This window comes from Xiphophorus maculatus, chromosome 15, assembly GCF_002775205.1.
Source record: "Xiphophorus maculatus strain JP 163 A chromosome 15, X_maculatus-5.0-male, whole genome shotgun sequence".
Taxonomy (NCBI): Eukaryota; Metazoa; Chordata; class Actinopteri; order Cyprinodontiformes; family Poeciliidae; genus Xiphophorus; species Xiphophorus maculatus.
The window spans coordinates 3,274,861-3,294,890 of record NC_036457.1 but is presented as its reverse complement, the minus strand read 5'-3'; the positions used below and the strand labels follow the sequence as shown (position 1 = coordinate 3,294,890).

Below are 20,030 nucleotides of genomic sequence, written 5' to 3'. Positions count from 1 at the left end.
TTCACATGTACATTTCCCTTTTTGCCAATAGATATGCAGCACTTAATCTTTAACTATTGACAGTCTCTTTAAATAATCAATACTCTTGGTGATTAGAATGGAAAGAGATTGATGGTTTGGATCTTTATTCTGCTGAAAGATCCAGTGATGACCCATTTTCATATTTATTTATTCAAAATATCACAGTGTCTGAAAGAGTCAGTGCTGCCATTCCAACTAAAAGTTTACCAGGATTTTTAGAAGAGAAAATGTCCCACAGCACACTAGAGCCACCACCATACTCAACAATCATGATAGTGTTTTCCTTCTGGCTCCATCTAAAGTCTCAGTAACCTTTAGCACACTCTTCATATCTATATTTGTGATGGTAGGACATAAATATCTTTTATAGGGTTGATTCAAATATACTTGGTTTAGCTGAGTCATTATTTTCTTGTAGACATTTTTTGAAATTTGAAGATCAGCCTCATCTGGCCATTTGAAGAGTGACTAAGACAAATGCTACGTCAAATGTACTGTATATCCCAGGGAAAAAGGAAGCAATAAATCTTGAGTTAAAAGTTACAGACATTGTGATGGACTGATAGGTTCCAGGTGATGATGCTGAAAAACACACTGACACTCAGTTTACACATACACCACAGTCATTTAACAAAAATAGAAAGAGGAATTATAAAACTTTATTCAGGAATCAGAGAGGATATCAAGATGATGCAGCTGCAGATGTCGAACACGTGATGAAGTGAGAAAAAAAGTGAGGGAAGTGGAGGAACCTTTTATAGGTCAGCAGTAACTTTATCTTTGTTTAGATTCTCAGGATGACAAAAACAGGAAAACAGGGAACATTATCATATGACACGAGGGTTGAAGGTTTGAATTTCATTTCATCAGCAATAACCTGTTTCCTGTTAGTTTGGCTAGAAATAAAATGTAGCCTTTGTTTGGCCTACAAGATGTTTTACATCTGGGATTCTGTCGCTACATGAGAGGAAACATCTCTGCAGAGAATGTAGATAATGTGAAGAATGAAACAATCTGCACGCAATGAAGGAACAACATGAAGATTAGGTCATGTAAAGCTTTCAGGCAATAAAACAACATATTATTTGGTTTGAAAAGTCAAAATATATATTTTGACTGATGTTTTAATGAGAACGACCCAACTTCTTCAAAAGCCAGCACCTTGCAAACTGACATTAATACACAATGATGCAGAAATACTTCAGAGCATTATGTTTCTTTCAAGATAATCTCCAGCTAACCTGAAATGTTTGATCTGTACCAGAAAATTGGTAAACAACAAAAAAAAAATCTAGAAAACCTTTTCAAAAACAAGCCAGTTTATTTTAAAGTGCTGGCAAAACAGGAAGTGGTGAATCAATAATAAAATGCTAATTTGTTCTAACTTTCACATAGTTTGGAGTTTAAGGTTCTTGCAGAAAAATGCATTTGAAAATACATTATGTAAAATAATCTCAAACTTAGATTAAATGTTGGAATACTTATCCCCCGGCCTGAATGGCTTTTATTTTGACAAGGTCTCCTGCTGAATCCAACAGGAAACACATCTGCACTGTTAATGATGACGAGTTATGTGGTAACCATGACTTGTGCTTACTTTCCATTTTTCTGTTGATTAAACAGCTTGAAGAAGAAACGTGTTTGTTGTAAATAATAACCAGACGTTATTTTCTTCCCTCATTGTGAAAAGTTTCTGCCCAGCTTTGAGTTTTAAGGTGCACTTAGTTTCAAACTCTTTAATTTGACCCATGTTTTCCATGCATCCTCTGTTGTTTCCACCATGTTTCAGCCCTTCCACTCGTCTTCATCATGTTTCTGTGCGGTAATCTTCAGCTCGGTGCCGACGTCGCTCCCGCTGCTCCGGCCAGTGGAAGTGGAGCGCCGGGCCAAAGCTCTCGCCGGTGGAGAGTCGGAGTGATAAAGCAGGTTTCTGGAGGCCCAGGGTCACGACGTCAGGAGAAAGGAACCTCCCATCTCTGTGTATAGGCGCTCAGTTCGCAGGGGCTGATGACCAGCATGCGGGACGAGTCCATGCCGTCCAGAGCCATCTCCGAGTCCAGGCAGAATCGAGACACGATGTGCTCCAAGTGAGTCCCTGATTTCTGCCACCGCTGCAGGACAGGAACAAAAAACAGAACGTTTTATGCTAATATTTTATTCTTTTTTGCTTTCTTCAACCTTTTTGCTGCTCGCTCAGACTGTGCTGCATTGAAAGAGGATGTTTTTAATCCAGAAAGCTGCATTCGCCCGAGACGTTTCTGAAAAGGTCTTCAGTCACGCTCTGCAGAGCGAGTCGGAGACGATGCAGCCGTTTGCAGAGAAATACGTTTCCGACTATGACAAAGGTTCTGTCACCGAGTTTAGCATAAAAACAAAGAAAATGTTTCACAGCTGCTCACCAAAGAGTGCAACATAGACACCATTTACAACGGTTCCATATACAAGTATAGGTAACTTATAGTAACTAGTTAGGAAAAATATACAGTAATAAATCAACAAATATGTCTGTCACTGGGTGAGAGGCGGAGGACGCTCTGGACAGGTCAGCAGTCCATCACAGAGACACAACAACAAACACCAGAGGAGTTCATGATAATGGCACATTATCATAAAAAATCTATCATGATATAAGGGTTTCATATCAGTCATTATAAATAATTATTCTTTTTTTTTGTTGTTTTAAATATCTGAAATACAACCAAACTGATGACGTGACCTTTCCCTTTTTATCCAGTTTTCTCTCCACGCCGCTTTTTACCTTTAAGTAGTTATGAGACACGGTGGAGACCAAAGAGCGAGTGCGTTGCTAGGTAACCAAAGAGTTAGTTGAATCTACCAACCTTGTTTAGCAAGCAGCCATGAAAGGCTGAGCGGCTAAAGTATTTCCTCTGCCTACATCCCCCAGAATGCTGTGCAGCTCTAGGTTGTAGTTCAGTGAAATTGTACTACGATACATTGATACAATATCAATGTATCATTGATACATTGATATTGATCACATGTTTATCACAATCTAAGCTAACCATTTTGTTTTGGACTGTGGGAGGAATCCGGAGTACCCGGAGATAATCTACACATTCACGGGGGAAACAGGCAAACTCCAGGCTGGGTTGCTGTGGTAACGGTGCTAACAACTACTGATTAATAGACTTAAAACAATAATAACTAGCTGTCTCTGTATTGAGAACCTCTTGAAATCAAATAATGTTTTCACAATGATGTAATTTGGCAGCATAGAGGGGAAAAAATACTTTGATTTGATTGATAAAAAAAAAAATTAAGCTCAGAGCTCTTATCTTGAAAATTCTTACGGCTGTTCAATCCCAATCTGTTGACTTCCCTTCATATTGTGTGGAAAAACTTTTACTTTCACTATTAATCAACCCTGATTCTGTAACTGTCTTGCTAAAGTTGAACTGTTATTTGTATATTTTTCAGTTTATAATCTCAAAGGTTTTGGTGAATTTAGGTAAATATCTATTTGTAATTCCTCTTAATGGCCGCTAGATGGAGGTCTCTTCTAAATCTACCCTCTATCTCAGCGTGAATCTGCTTTTGTGTATCTTTTTTTTGAAATATTACTTATGCTTAGGGGGGAAAATCATTTTACACTAAAGTATCATGATTTTATGTTGCTTAACGAGGGAGAAAACAGAAAGTATCACCGTAAAATAAATGACATGAGTTGTTCTTTCCGTTTGAAGCTTAATTAGACATACTGAATGAAATTTAAATGCTAGATTTTGAGGTCAGTAGGTGTAAATAGTAATAATGGAGGATATTATATTATTTATATCATTATTCTACAACTGGGAGACTGAGAGCCAATCAGACTGGAGAATTGATGAAGGAAAGGTCTACATTTGAATATTAAAGCACAAAATATAAATCATATCCATGCTTTACTTGAGTTTCAGAGTTTGTCAGGATGTGGAGCATGAACATGTTCTGATCGGTTCAGCATTGTGGGGTCCTAATCCCACACATGCAAGCTTTGTCCAGTAAAATAACTGCAGCTCTGCTGTGACTCTGGCAGGACGAGGCGCTCGTCGCAGCGCAGCGACGGGCCGCTGAGGGTTGTAATTGAAAGAAAAAAAAAGAGGGAGGGATAATTAAAAGTAGATCAATTAGTATTCACCTCATTACCGGCTGCTGCACCAGAGCTGACATCAAATATGAGAGGAACACGTCGCGTTGCTCCGTCTTTGTGCAAGTCAGAGCAGCTCTGGTAAAGTTCAGGCCACTTTGTTCCTTTTCCAGACGACGGCTGAGAGCTGAGAGCTGAGAGGGCATCTCATCATCCTCAGGTCATCACAGGCCTGACACTTCCTCCTGGGAGGCTTCTGCTCACTTTCCTATTCAGCCCTCCTACCTGAGCTTTTTTGTTTCAGAGACAGTCTATGACTATAAAAGCAACATTTAGGATGATTTCAAAACGAAAAGCTTTCTTTAACTCCTATCCTGCAGGAAGGTTTTAATTTAAAGTGATTCTGATATATTTGTTCATTAAGATTTCACTTAGCTAAAACCACAGCTACTCTAACTAGGATTAAACAAAATTGCATTTATAGTATAAAATATTAAAAATCATCTTAAAAGAAAACAAAGCTATACATTTTCATTTAATGAAGTATGTAAGCTTTTTTTCCTTACAGCTGCAGTAGGTAACTTTTACAAAAGATATTTTTTAACATATTTGTTGAAACTGTCTCCATGTTGTAACCGTATGTAAAATGATAACCTGTGAAAATATGGAGCTCCCCCACTTTCTAGTGCTAACCAGAACAAACCAATCAGAGCCAAGTCTTAGTGCTGTCAATCACTCTCCATGTGGTGCTGCCCTCTTCCTCCCCCTCTTTCTCTCTGCTACGCTACAGCTAGTTCATCACAACATGCTAAGGCTAGTTAGTATAGCCACCGATGACGACGGTTAGAACATTTTCCTGGAATAGTAAGCGTTTCTCCGCCCTTTGTACATTTAGCAGTGAGTACATGAGATTGATTAACAGCGCTAAGACCCGCCTCCTGGCTCTGATTGGTTGCTTTTGGCCGGGAGCCGAGCATTTCTTCAGACGGCAGTAGCAGCTCAGGGAGGAAGTAGAGGAGATCGACCTTTTCACAGATTATGTCTCATATTTTACCGTCACAACATGGTGACAATTTTGACAAATATGTAAAATAACAAATTTATAAAAGAAAGATTTCGAGATGTGGACTTAGGATCACTGACCTTTGACCCAATCTAAAGTCTCTTCTAATCTAACTGAACGGATAAAAGGTTTTTCTGTCAGAAGCTTTTTTTCCTCATTGAAATGACTTTATTCCTCATATTTGTATGAATTGTCTGTTTTCTGCTAATATCAAGACTTTCGTTTCTCTTATAATGTTTTTCTTACAATTTAAAAAAATCTGTTAGTCTGGCTCTAATACTCTGTCATTTTTACAGATTTTTTTTCTCAAAGCTGTTTGGTGCAAAAACATCAGACAGTGTTTCTGAGAAGTCTGGAACAAATTATTAATATTCCAGATCTTTTTTTTGTATACGTTTGTGTTTAAGTTTTGTATAATGTATAAAGTCAGGTCTTGTATCTCTTTCATGCGATTCCTCCGTAGCGTTAAGAGTGGAAACTACTTCTGCTCGCCTCTTTCTGACATTTCCACAGCCGTTGTGATTTGTTAGCTGAAGGTTTATTAATGTGCTAAAATATTCTTCCCTTTTGCATACTTCATTCTATTTATGAGACATTTTTAGACACAACCTGTGCTACCATTAAGCGTAGCAACGTGTTTACAGGCAGACATGTAATTTACTAAAGATGAAGGTGACACTAAGTGCTGCTGCTTCATTTATGTAAGTGATATTTTATGCAGAATACTTTGGAAGTTCAGTTTTAAAACGAATCCAGTTTTTTTCTCTTCTCTGTTTAGTTCCGTCTTTATGTGTGTTTTTTTATTTCTCTCCCTCTGTGTTTAGTGTTTTTTTTTGCTTCTCTCTGCATTTTTTCCTTCCCTCAGTCTCCACCTGTCAGCTCTGGGCTGCTTCTCTGCCGGATCGTCGTTCTAATTAGCCATCATCGCTCTGCTTCCTGCCTTCTGACACACACACACACACACACACACCCACACCCACAGTGTGTCAGCACAAAGGTTTACACGTTTCATTTACATGACAGAGATGCGCTCCAGCGGCGCGGCTGCAGTAGACACACAGAAACGGCTAAAACAAACCCAGATGGTGTGTTTGTGTGTAACCGTGATGCCGCAGCAGCGCCTCCTGCAGGTGTGCTGCAGCTGCCTGTGTGTCTCCATGCATGCAGACCCAAACATCAGCTTCCCGGTCTCCCTAACATCCTCCGTCTCCAGGGTTCAGCGTAGATTCTCGTTTTGCTAACGCAGTGAAATGATCTGGAAATATTCCAGCAGAACCACGGAAACCAAAACGCTCGGCCTGCTGGAAACGTTTCCAGGTGATTCTTTCTCTCCTCAACTTTCTGGCTGCTTTCAAACAAAGTCAAGCAAAATAGGAGAGAAAATATGTTTAGAAATGAACTTTTGTTATCAACTGTTTCTATAATCATTGTTTAATATTTTTCTCCTTTTCTACTTTTCTTCCTTGTTTCTTACAGTCCATCCTTCCCCACGTCCTTCTTTGTTTCCTACTCTCCTTCCTTCATTCAGTCTCGTTTCCTACTCTGTCTTACTTCCTTTCTTGTTTCCTTCCTTTTTTCTTTATTTCTTACTCTCCATCTTTCCTTCTTCATTTCATTCCTTCCTCCCTCTTTTCCCTTCCTTCTCTTTCTGCCTTACATCCATCCATCCTCCTTTTGTTCCTTCCTCGTTTCATTATTTTCATGCTTTATTCATTTCTTCTAGCTGCATCTTCTTTTTCAAATGTATAATTCAACATCTCTTTTCTCTTTTTCAATTCTTTTCCATCTGCATCACCACATCTTTTGTCTTTATCGCTTGTACATTTTGTTTTGCAGGTTTGTTCTCGTCTTCTTTACCTCTAATAAACTTTCAGACTCAACTCAATCATTTTAAGTTCTTCACATCTCAAAGCAGAATTCTCTGAATTCTCTGCTTTCCTAATTTGCTGTTTATTTTTCACACTTCCAGCCTCTCTATCCACAGCGATGCGTTCACTGTCTTTAAAAATAACAACAATCTCTCATCATCACCATGAGATTCAAAGTTTAGTAGGTTTTATTTTTGCCCTTTCTTTGGAAAATCCTCAGCTTCAGTGGAACTGTCAGTTAGAGGTATGTCTGGGCTTTGACTAGGCCATTCTAACACACAGTGGGTGGACCCAGAAAAATAACAAAAATCCATTAAATAATATATGCAATAAAAAAGTTTTATTAAAAATAAGTTAAGACATTTGCTCGAGTGTAAAATGAGCTTGATTTTGAGTTTTCTGTTCCTTAAAATAACAGTAAATGTGATGTTTTGATCAGCCAATCATATCTTTATTTGTATGCAGGTGAACGTTTCATATCTCATCCTGGCAGACAGAGCTGACTGCAGTGATACTGAACTGGAAAGGCTATAAAATAGTAGAACATTATTATTTTCTCTCTCACAATGATATGAAAAAGTATGGATTATTAAAAAGTTGAGTAATATATGTTTTATTTTAGTTCTGGATTTGTTTGCAGGTTTTAGTTTAGCAGCTGGAAAGGGGAAACTTGCTTTTGGGGTGTGAATACTTTGACTATAAGTGTGATTACTTATGTGTATTTTCTTCTTTCCCTTTTGTTTTTACTGCTTTGTTTTATATTTTCACCTCCTCTCTTGATTCTCCGTTTTTACGCCCTTTTACCGTCGTTCTCATTTTGTTTCTCATTTTCTGCCTGGATGACTTTTAGATGAAATAACAACTGAATCTTATTGTGCGTCATGTCAGATATCAGAACGTGGAAATATGAACATGTTTTCTGGGTGTGATTGGATCCATGCGTCCTCCGGTTTGGTTTTACATCGCAGGAACCCGGAGGCGATGAACACAAACACACCGGAGCAGATTTTCCACATTAGAACAGTTGGTGAGCTTTAATGAGAAAATCTTCTGCCATCCCTCATCTCTTTTTTTCCTCCATCCTCCCTCCTCCTCTTCCTCATCCTTCCTCTCGTGTCTCCTCTCCCTTGCCTCTTCTTCTTCTTCCTCAGGTGATCTATTGGTTGTCAGGTGGTTCCCTGCTGCAGGGGTTTCTGGGACGCCATCAAGGTGCCCAGTGGTCAGGTAATGACATGTGTGAGTGTCTGTTTTCAAAGCTGCATGCTCAAAAACGCGCCAAGCATCTGCACATGTGTGAATATCAGTCATTTTTTAAACAAATTCATCTTCAGGTTAATTAACATTTTGATTTATTTACCTGCCATTTGATAGACGATGCTGCAGATACACACCACCTGTCAGTCTGAGCTGAGGATGTGTGTTTGGTGTGTGTGTGTGTGTGTGTGTGTGTTCAGACCTGCTTCCCGTCCGCCATGTTGCAGGGCAGCATGAGGACCTGCGATGCAGGGAAGGTGGTCGACAGCGACAGGCAGTGCTGCTGCTGACGGATCTGCTGCCCGTGAGTGTAGACCCACTCCTGCAGGAACAAAACATATTCCAGTTATTAATCAATGTGTGCAGCCATGGTGTGTTTATAAACCTTTTGTTTATAAGCCTTTTGTGCAGAATACCTGTTTAAATGAGGTAGATTAAAAAAAAACCTGCAGGTTTATGTGAGTTTTGATCTGAATATCAGAATATTGAAAGTTTGACTTGAAGATCTTTGACTAGGTGCTATAGCTGGCTAGCAAAGCCTTTTACATGTAATCCCATGGATTTCTCAAGTTTTGCTAACTTTGTGTTTTCCTGTACAAGTTCTGGAAGTATTTAGTATTGGGAATGGTTGAAAGGAGAAGTGGAGGTCTTTCCAGCTAACTCGTTGAGGTAAAACGTTTTCTGAAGAACATCTGAACGCTGCAGGCTTTATTTCACAGTGACTGATTTATCGAACTGCTGCAAATGGAATGACATCAGAGGTTAATTGGTGCTCCAGTTCAATACATTATCTCACAGCTGGAGCCACTCAGTTACTGCGTGTCTTTGCACTTTTAAGATTCAGTCCCAACAGAACCAAACCTACAACCACAGCGCTCACGCTGGAATGAAAAACTGCTGAGTGTGCACTTTTTGGTAGTTCTTAAGTATGAATTCTCTTAGTTATCATATTTTGTTATTGTAAGGTGAATATCTTGTCCTCCATTTCAGAAAGTGAGACTCATATGTTACCTATTTTCATCACATAGAGCAAAATATTTCAAGCCTCCATTTCTAATAATTTTGAAGACTTTGGATCATAGATAATGAAAACTCAAAGTTGAGGTGTCAGAAAATGTGAATATTTTGCAAAAGTTAGATCTTAGAAACCCATGATGTTACACCTTAATTAAAAATATGTGCAAATGTTTTCTGAAGGGGAGGACACAAAAAGTAAAGAAGCTGATTGTTCAAAGAATGCCGTGTCCATGATTATGAATAGAAAGTTGAGTGGACGAAAAAAGTATGTTCAAAAATGTATATACTTTTCAGAAGGTTGACATTTCTGTTTAAAATAATATTTATTTATACAACAACTTATGTAATATTAAGATTTTCTGAGGAACAGAATTTTGGGTTTCTATTTCCTCTGAACCAGAATCATCAAAAGTACAAGAAATAAAGACTGGAAATGTTTTGACTTTTTGCAATGAGGGAGAAAAATTTGAATTATTTCCTAGTATTCTAAAGGTTTTTCCTTTTAATATGTCTGTTTGTGTGTATATCAAGGTTTCTGCAGGTTTTGCCAACTCAAATTTAAGACATTTTTAAGACCACTATGATCAGAATTTAAGACCTGCATTATGACAGAAATATACAAAAGAAAATAGCATTTTTCATATAGTAGCATCGTAGGAGTTGGCAACAGATATGAACCACTGGCAAAGACGAACGTCATACAGCAGAGGATTTACAGTCACCAATGATAAGACTCAAAAAAGCTAGCTAGCTAACTAGCTAAAAAACTCGAGGCAGTTGAGGTAGCCGAGTCAAAGAACGCAAAAAAGATTTTTCATTCATTTGCCTGACAGAAAAGTCCCACGAGAAAAATAAAGTACACGAGATTAAAGTCATGCCAAAGCAGCATCTAAGACCTTTGATTAACTTATTTAAGGCCAACTTGAATATTTTCTAATGGATTTAAGATATTTTAAGGATTTAATTTTGGATGCAGGAATTTAAGATTTTTTTAGGATGTGCAAACATCCTGGTTTATGTATGTATGTTACTAGAGTTTGTTTTAAAGTTTTTAAATCAAAAGTAAAATGCAACATTGGTATTCCAACATTCTGCATTAACTTATGCTCATTTATAACTGACTCCCCATCAATTTTCCCTTTGTCTTCATCCAAAATATGTAAATTACCAATAAATAAAAGGTTAAAATCAGGAAGCAGTGAGGCTCAAAATAAGAGTAATACCTGGGAAAAGCTGGCCGATCCGCCTGCCTTTCATGCACACGTACACAGCCTCAGAGGTAATTACATTACTAATGTTCACAATCACAGCTGTGTGGCTCAGTGAGATGGATTTCCTACCGTCTATAATACAGCTGTCCACCTCTGGGTAATGCAGCTGTGTGATTGATTTGTGTCACAGATGACTGACGCAGCACGCTTTCTCATCTGCAGGGTAAGATTTCAGGCTCTGCCTCCAAGATTTTTACCCAGGTACAAACATGCATCTTTATACGAAATACATCACAAGGAAAAATAGACTGAAAGCCGCAGAAACAACAAAGTTATGACAAAAAGGTAGAAATATTAGACTGACGAAAGTAGCTTTGCTTACATGCAGCTGGTAGATATCACCAACTTTACTGCCAGTTTGAATTTGATAGATTTGGTAGATGTTTATTTCTATTAAGTTCTGTATTTCAACAATAACTGCAAGTTTTTTCTTCTCTGTACAACTGCAACTGAATTTCCAACTCTTAAAACAAAAAATAACACTTAAATGCTGATAATATGACATTCAAAGCTAATAAACAAGCAGAAAAAGCTGATTGTTGTGGTTGTAAATGTCTATAATGTGACTATTTTTAAATAAATGGCCAAAATGTGCTCACTTTGCAGGGAGCCCTGCAGACATGCCAATTAAAAATGTTGGTGTGTCCAACATGCTCAGCTCTACTGCAGGCTGAGATACTTTTACAAGACAGAATATTCAGTTGCTTAAAATTTTTAAGCTTCAATTTAATTGGCAAATATGAATAAATCCAGTCACTGACCCACAAGATGTGCTTTTATCCTTGTTGGTTCTCCACTCAGAATGACTTTAAATCATTAAAAGAGCCTTTACCAGTTATACCAAAATATTTTTAACATACTTAAGAAAAGAATGGAAGGTTACTTTTCTTTTGAAACAAGTAGTTACTATAGGATTGTTCCAAATTGTATCATTTGATTTAGTTTTTTGACAAAAATTTGTCAGTTTTTTGAGTAACGTTGTTTTGCATGAAGCTGTAATGTTATTTTGCACAGTGTTGCTTCTTAATAATGATTTTTCCTGCTATGTTGTTGGTTTATCCTAATTCCTGATTCCTGATGATGAAAATATAAAGTATTAATACATTTCATTCGATCCTACATGAGCAGGGTTAACTATCCTGCTGTGTTGTGGCATAAATTTACAATAAAAACTCAGAAAGCTGTTTTCATAGCCAGGTTGGAAAAAGAAAAATGAGAAAATTGTGTCAGATAAAAGTTGGTTTGTCATAATTTCTCTGGCAACATTTGAGTATAGAGAGAATAATGAAAAAATAATTCACATTTACAATGAAAACACCTCTGATTTCCCTCCAACACTGGGAGATTCTTTCTGTTTTACCCTTTAAACTAAAGTTAAATTTAATTCTTAAACTTCAAATCCAGGCTGGGAGCTCAACCCTGACGTGAACGAGCTGAACAGGCTTTAGTTTCTGTTTTGACTCCTCTGGATAAGAGACAGTTTCTCATTCTCACTCGTTCCCAGTTGGTTTAACTGGGAGCTGTGGGACTTTAATCAGCCACCTTCAAGTCAGAGGCTGTTTTCTCCAGCCTTTAGGCATTTCATCTGCTGACATGTTGGCTTTCTGCAAGCCCACTTGTTAGCGTGAATCACAGCCTCCACGCTCACTCTAAACGTGGAATAATGAGAATCCTATGGGTATTAATTATAACTGAGAGGATGGAGAACACACACACACACACAGAGGCTTTTCGCTGTGCTTGTTTAGTGAAAAATGAACACAGTCAGAGACGTACAGCAGAACAAAGTAAGAAAGAAACAGGTCTGCAAAAACTGAAACATCATCTGTTTTCTGTTCTGAAAGTCTTGAGATTTTCTCAGCTTCATGATTTGCTTTTTAATTCAAATAGTTTTTTGTGACGTTTACAAACGATGCTGGAGACTTAACAGGAACTTTTTTCAGCAGGATTTTAATATTTGTGGGATAGGAAATCGTTTTTTGTTATTGTGAAATATTAAGGCAACTGTTTGATTGATTTTCAGACAAGAATTACAAAACGTAGACAGAAATGCCGACCTCATAATCAAATCCTCTCCAATTCTCTGCCAAGAGTTTCAAATCATTTTAATGAGATTCCAGAGAAAATGACAGATAACTGGAATTATCTGCAGGTGGATGAAGCAAACAGCAGCTCAGCTCTACTTCTACACAACCTGCTGCTGCACACTTCCAGTCAGCTGGCTGAAAAACGAGTACAACACTTACAAGAAAAATATCTGCTTTTGTTTGGAGAATATTCACTCATGAAAGACATAAAGTTGTGGTGTAGCTACCTGAGCAGATAGACTGACTAAATAATGGCTGCATGTTTTCCTTCATTCTAAAGCCTTAGAAATGTTTTCATAATCCATCCTGGACTGATAAATGTTTGACTTTGAGTTCGTTTATGTCTGGTAATAATCAGTCTGAAGGTGAAACTGATTAATTTACTAAATGGTTCAACAATGGAGCAGGGAGGAGTTATATTTTCTCATTAGGTCAGATTAGTTTGGTCAGTTTTGTTTTTAATAAATCACTTGAAAACATTTAAGCAGGTTTTCTTTGGCTACGTTCACACAGCAGGTTTTGATTCTCAATTTCAATATTTTACTGAAATATGTAAAAAATTGCGCAGTCATTCATTCTACCAATCAGTGCAAGGTTTATGACCCCCGTGTGCAGAAGAACGTTGACGTCGCACATCAACAGCCTGTTTAAGGAAGTGATAAAGGATCAATTTTAAAGTTTTTTAGCCGACAGTATCGTCATGAGGTCATCAAAAGATGAAGGTAACTAAGACAAAAAAAAGCACAACTTTAGTGGAGTATCGGCTGCAGAATTATGTCACATTTCACATCAATGATGTAAAAGAGAAATATAATACGAACGATCATTTTGAATGACTTTGAAAAGTATCGTATCTAATTTAGTAAAATCTGATTGTTTGAGGGATGAAAAGATCAGAATTGGGTCGATAAAAGTGGCATAAAATATATGGATTTGGGATGAATTTGCCTGCTGTATGAATGCTGGCTTTGCCTCATATTAAAGTCTTTACACATAATAATGTGAAAGGGGGAAACACTGTTAATGTAGAGAAAAAAAAACAACTAAATATTTGCTATATTTACCTTTTTCCAGGCCAGGAATGATAGAAACGTAAACACATTGTGTATTTCTGTGTATTTTCTCCTAGTAAATGCTGACAGACTTACCTGACTGCTGGTGGGGCCCCCCTCTGCTCCTGTGCAGGGGCCCAGTGTGAGGACAGGCATCTCCTGACCTTCGACCCGACGGGACTCCAGGCAGTTCTGCCGCTGTCGGATCACACCTGACTGGGAGTCCGAATCGTCTGGGACCCTGAGGACGAGCAGACGTTAGTGAGAAGGCTGGGAAATGGAGGAACTAAAAAAAATTTAAAAACATCCAAAATACGTTTTGGTGTTGTTGGTGTGTTATTTTGAATAAGTAAATATATAAATAACACAGCTGTTCAACTAACTGACATCCTTTCCTCCAAGATGATTATTTAGTCCAAATAAAGAAAACATCCATAAACAAACATATACATCAAACAAAGACAACAAACTACAGTAGACAGCAGCTGAAACACCTGTTTAAAAGCCCAATAATACCTTATACCAACATTATCCTAATATTTATTCAGAAACTGTAGCATGCTTGAATATTGTTTAAATTTCTGTTTTCAGCCCTTTTCCAAAAGTTAGCACAGAGCTTCAGTTACTGCAGGTAGGAACTAGAGATCAGGATGAAATCTGAGTACTTGGACTCTGACCTGAACCTTCAGAACCACATAAAGACAGTTGCAAAGTCGGCCTTCTATCACCTGAAGACCATTTCCAGGATTAGAGGACTAATGTTCCAGTAAGATCTAGAGAAACTTATCTGTGTCACATTGACTAATGCAGCAGCATCTTCACAGGGCTGTCTAAAAAAATTAGCTTCAGTTGATGTGTAAACATCTATTGTCCATAAAGGTATTTGCTGTCAGCTGTTAGGTTAGCTAAAATGCTCTAACCAAATCTGATATCTGTGTTATCCTACATTTGATATCCAAGCCAAAAAGCCAAAAGTTTTCCATATTTTCCTGACGATAACCGGCTGACCTGAAGTAGCCATAAAATTACACTTAGTCCAAAAAGTTTCTGCTGTAGTCTTCCTCTTTAATAAACTTTCTCAGCCTTTCTTGTTCAAATTTTAGCTATGCCATAACTGGGGTTTAAGCTGTGCTGCATTAATTCAATCTGCTATCTTTCTCTTTTAATAACCCGTTAAAGGTTATTCTGCATTTTAAGGGTCACGTCTGTTGTCCCCTGAGAGGAAGCCTGTTAATTTCATTCTGGGGGATTAGCACCAGCCTCCCGTGAATAAATGGCTGCTTTAAATAGGGCGGGATGGAGCAACACTGTTTACGTGTATTTTTATGGTTTGTATGTAGAGTGTGTAACAGCCACTGCTGTGTGGCAATGTGGCCAGTAAATTGTTTGTCAATTCAGGTCCTTGATTATGGGAGGTGCCTCTGATTACATGGCCACCTGGATTGTACTTAAGAAGCGCCGTTGCACTCATGAGAAGATCCAGGCGCAGACGGCAAGATCCAGGCCTAGCCGAGATCCAGGCCCAGTTGGATCCAGAGGCGGCGGTTGTGGGAGTTGGGAACAGAGACCTGTGAGGGCCAACTGGGTCCATGACTGGGGGAGGACCAGGCTGAGTTAGTACGCGCTGGGAGCACATCTTGGGCTGCCGCTCATTTTTCCCTCGACGGTTATTTTTAATAAATGCCTCTGAAGGGCTGAAAAATTATTCTGGTTGTCGTGTCCTCCTTATTTTTCGTTGCAGCCATTCGAGCTGTTACATTTTTGTAAAGAAGAGTCGCAAAGTGTGTGTTTGTGTGTGAGGAACGGTGTGTGTGGTGAATCTGAGGAGCCGGGCCCCTGGGGAGCTGAGCCAATCAGGACTGAGAGAGAGAGATTTCTCTCACAAAGGCAGCGAATGAGATGCTCAGGAACTCAAATGGACGGCGGACATGAGGGACGGAGAAGTTGGAAATCACTCTCCTCTTTTATTTTTCTTTATACCTGGAGAAGCAGGTCGATTTATACGGAACTCGGGTCTTTTGTGTGTTTTCCAATTAAAATGTTCCATCTATAATAACGCTGCTGTCACATGTGATGCGACTCTTCATTTATCTTAATCAAGGATGGAGGAAAGTTGCTTCTGACCTTCATGTTGAGATTAAAAATTAATTTAAGTTGGAAAAGTACTTAATCTACAGCAAGTAGAAGCAGCAAAATACCAAAGAGTTTTGAGGGAAACAGGTTTAATAAAAAAGAAACTTTTAAACTTTTATTATAGAGAACATAATGTGATTAATTGCACTACAATGAAAAACATTCAAATTATACTAATGACCTTCATTTACAGCATTCTGTGAATGCACCGGTGATTTGTCTAAATGTTTTTAGAAGTAGTTCTGATGTTCTTGACTGCATATAATTGTATTTTTAAGTGCATATCGTCTGTCATGGTCAAGAGGAATGTGAACCAAATAAAAAATTAAAAATTAAATTAAATAAATGACACGAGATCTGCAAATTAGAAAAGCAACAAATCTGGACTCAAGATAGAAAAATAATAAAATAATCAACCTGAGACTGCAGAAAGAAATGGAAAAATACAGATTTTCAAAAACAGAAATAAAACTATAGAAAGAATACATATGTGTGTTTATGGTACATATATAAACGATATGAGAGTCAACGCTAGCTGCCTGAAAAAGAAGTAAATTGGGATAAAAATTACATTAACCAAAAAACGTACCAGTCATGAAAAAAGCATATTTAATGTCATAATTAAATGTATTAAAGGTGTTAAACATACTGTATTAACTGTATATTAACTCATTTTATTTAGAATTTATTGATCTGGTGTACAAGGCAACAAGGTGTTGTTTAACAACTGGCAGCAAAAACTCAAATAATACCTGAAATTTGACACCAAGCTAACTATCTGAAATTAAAAAAGTAATCCTTCCAGCTGCACATCATCCGAATCCAGACAGGATTATTGTCCAAAAAAGAAACAACTCAACCCAAAACTTATAACCAGAAATCTACAAAACAAACAAATCAGAGAAAACTCCGACATGCTGCCACCATTAGTGCTACTGCAGCGTTTTAGATATGATTCAATGCTTACCAAAGTTTCTGATTACTCCAGAGATTAATGCGTTTTTACACTTAACTTTTGAACTAAACTTGTGCTGGCCTGCTTTGATCAGTCTTGGTGTACCAGACTTCTGCCACGTTAATAAAATCTGAAAGTTGGACTCCAACCTTTGCAGTGTGCTGCATCTTTTCACACGATGATCTACCATCATGAGTCAGCGAAACTCTACAACAGCAAATAAAGTGTGAAAAGATCAAAAATAATCTTTTTTTCTAACAATGATCCAGACGGTAATAAAGCCACTTTTGGCATCAGCATCGAAATTTCTCCTTTAAGTTTGCACTCTCAGCAGAAGCTTTTCCAGCACAGATAAGCCTGAAGAGGCATGCGCTAATACACACACACACAAACACACACACACAAAAACACGCCTTCTCACTTGAGCTCAGGGTACACATTGTCCAAGTACCACTTGAAGGATTTGCACTTGAGCTTCTTCCGAAGTTCGACTCTGCCTCGAATGCTGGAAGAGACAAAAACAAAGCAGCAGACAGTCAGGCTGGCAGATAAACAGCAGATAGCCACTAGCACCTGCGCTAACACTCCGGAGCCAGGATGTGAAATAACCCATAATAAGGAACAACACTGAGACAGATAATAAAATACTAACACAGAGCCAGACATAAACTGATGTGGAAATGTCAGAATTTACATGTTCCTGACAGATAAACTGACGTTTCAGAACGACTGTCTGGCTGCTGCTGCGCTGATTGTGAATGTCGAAGAAAACCTGCCACTAATGCACAATCCATTAAACCACATCGGTGTTTTGAAACATTTAGCTTAAGCTTAAAATATAAAAGTAACACATGAGGTTCACAGCAATGATTCATCAGCCTCTTTTGTTTAACCACAGGAGACTGGAGAATGGAGAAACGTAGAGAAATGCTCTTTTAGTTTGTCGACTGCATTAATCCAGAGCCTAAATCCCCAAACAGCCTTAATGACGATATTCCTAAATGACTAGAAGTTTTCTACTGATGTCTTTTCAGACAACAACAAACACCTCAGTTGGGAGCATTTTTTCTGCTGAGTCGATCTGCACAATTCACACCAGTATAATGTAGCAGTGAGGAAGCAAGACACTTATAAGTGTGAGTTTATAACAGGTGCATCGGCTATTAGGGCCGCTGTAAATAGATTATTATATTTCTGCCAGAAAAAACTCAGACAGAAACTTTCTAGAAAAAAATCTTGGAAATTTGAAGATTTCAAACAGTCGAACATTTCAACAGTTTAAAAGTCAAAAATTTATGACTTTTGGAAGTGTTTTGAATTTCATAAAATCTTTTCCAAAGTATTTTCTATAACATTTTTTTAGATTAATATTAATATTTTTTCTCAAATTTTTGACTTGTGGAACTCAGAAATTTCAAGATTTTTCTGGAGAACTTATTAAATAAATCTCAAAATGTCTGAATGCTTTCTGGCAAATTTTCTGCTTTCGGAGCTCAGATATTTTCTTGTTTTTTTTCTCAAAATTTTTGAGTATTTTGATGGAAATGTTTTACTTTTTTTCTATCTACAATGGCCCTAATAATGCGGCGTAGTTCTGCTTGATCTTACTCTCCGTAGGACTTCCCTCGTGCGGCCGGCCGGGCCGAGTAGTAAAACAGACTGAAGTCGTCCATCCACACCTCCGCTGTGCGCCGTGTGTTCCTGTTTCCACACACAGAAACACACCGAAGCAGGAAAATACAATTATTCTGGGCAGATGACTGAGGAAAAACAAAGTTAATTTTTGTTGCTTCAGTGAAACTGAATGATAGTATACACCCGTCAATTCCTGGTTCGATATTTATGAATTCATTTCTTCGTGGATTTTTCGGTGAAATGTTACTTCAACTTATTTGTGGATTTTTTTTGTAGAGCATTTATAAAATATTCAAAAGAAAATGCAGCTTAGGAAGCTAAGATACAGAGGCAAAATGCTACTTGACCTGCTATTGGAGCTGCTGAGTGAACAGCAACCAATCCAGTACTCCCACTTATTTTCCTTGTTGCTGATTGGCTGAACTCCCAAAATAGAGATAAGGTGGTTCCATTGTACTTTCCTCCCCAATTAAATAAAAAAAAGAGATTAGACTTTGATACATGAACATTTGTTAATAAATATTTATAGGAAGGTTCCCTCAAACTGGTGAATACTACAAGTAAGATACTACATGCTCCACAGAACCACGTCAGAGTAGAAAATCAAAGGTGTTTCCATGTATTTGATGTATTTTGTGCAGACAGTAGATTTGGGAAGCTGGTAAAAACTTTTAGTGTTTTTCTGTGCAACCAGGACTTTCTCTCATCAGCATTCTGTGAGTAGTTTCTGATTCTGATCCTGCTGGTGTGAATGAAGAAGAGGCTGCAGGAGGAAGGACAGAGAAAACAAATAAAGACAGACATCAGGAGGCTCGGCCGGGTCACCTGCTGCGTTTAAATGCGGCTGCTGCAGAGGAAACCCGGCCCACCGCCGACGATCTCTGGATGATGGATCACTGCGGTTACACATGTCTGAACTAACATTTTACTTCTGACGGTTTTTCTCGCATGTTCATGAAATGCTTGCATGTTTTCATACATTAAAATCTGAATCCTTAAAGTCAAACTTCTGAAAAAAGTCACAATTCTGCATTAAAGTCGCAATTGTGAGATTAAAGTCAGAATTCTAGGATTAAAGTAAAAAAAAAAACAGAACTCTGAGATTAAAGTTACAATTTTGAGATAACAGTAAAAAAAAAGTCAGATTTCTGAGACTCAAGTCAGAATTATTTCTTGTGTCTTCAGTCGCCCTATAATCCTCTTCCATATTTTCAGGTATGAAACCATGTTTATATCATCCTTTAATCATATCTCTGTGTCTGTATCCCAACAGCTCATTTCTATTCAACCCACTGCACTTTACTCACCCACACAGCTGCAACAGTGAAGCCCATTTTCTCTGCCTCTCATCCCATTTTCCCCTTTTGTCTCGTTCTCCCTTCCCTCTCAGTGTGTCTCTATTGTAATTAGCTATTAGCAGAGTTTCTCTGAGCTGTGAGCGATCTCATTGAATTGACGGAAACCCTCCATTATGAGCATTACACGCGCCGGCCGCGGCGCCTTAATGAACGCGGAACAGAGAGGAGACGCGTGATGCTTGTGGGCGTAGAAACATAAATACTTGTCGCGCGAGGGCTTTAAATTAGC

General features: G+C 38.1%; 1 protein-coding gene across 1 annotated transcript in view; it reads right to left on the bottom strand.

Annotated features, from left to right (window-relative positions):
- Positions 1 to 660: 660 nt before the first annotated feature.
- LOC102221850 (polypeptide N-acetylgalactosaminyltransferase 14) overlaps positions 661 to 20,030 on the bottom strand; it is a 136,090-nt gene continuing 116,720 nt past the window's right edge. Inside the window, exons 11-15 of the mRNA XM_023347863.1 lie at positions 18,417 to 18,509; positions 17,230 to 17,313; positions 13,817 to 13,961; positions 8,496 to 8,615; positions 661 to 2,132 (exon numbers count right to left, since the gene is read on the bottom strand). Of these exons, the coding sequence (XP_023203631.1) occupies positions 1,974 to 2,132; positions 8,496 to 8,615; positions 13,817 to 13,961; positions 17,230 to 17,313; positions 18,417 to 18,509 (601 nt within the window). The 3' untranslated portion in view covers positions 661 to 1,973. The remainder of the gene's footprint in view (positions 2,133 to 8,495; positions 8,616 to 13,816; positions 13,962 to 17,229; positions 17,314 to 18,416; positions 18,510 to 20,030) is intronic.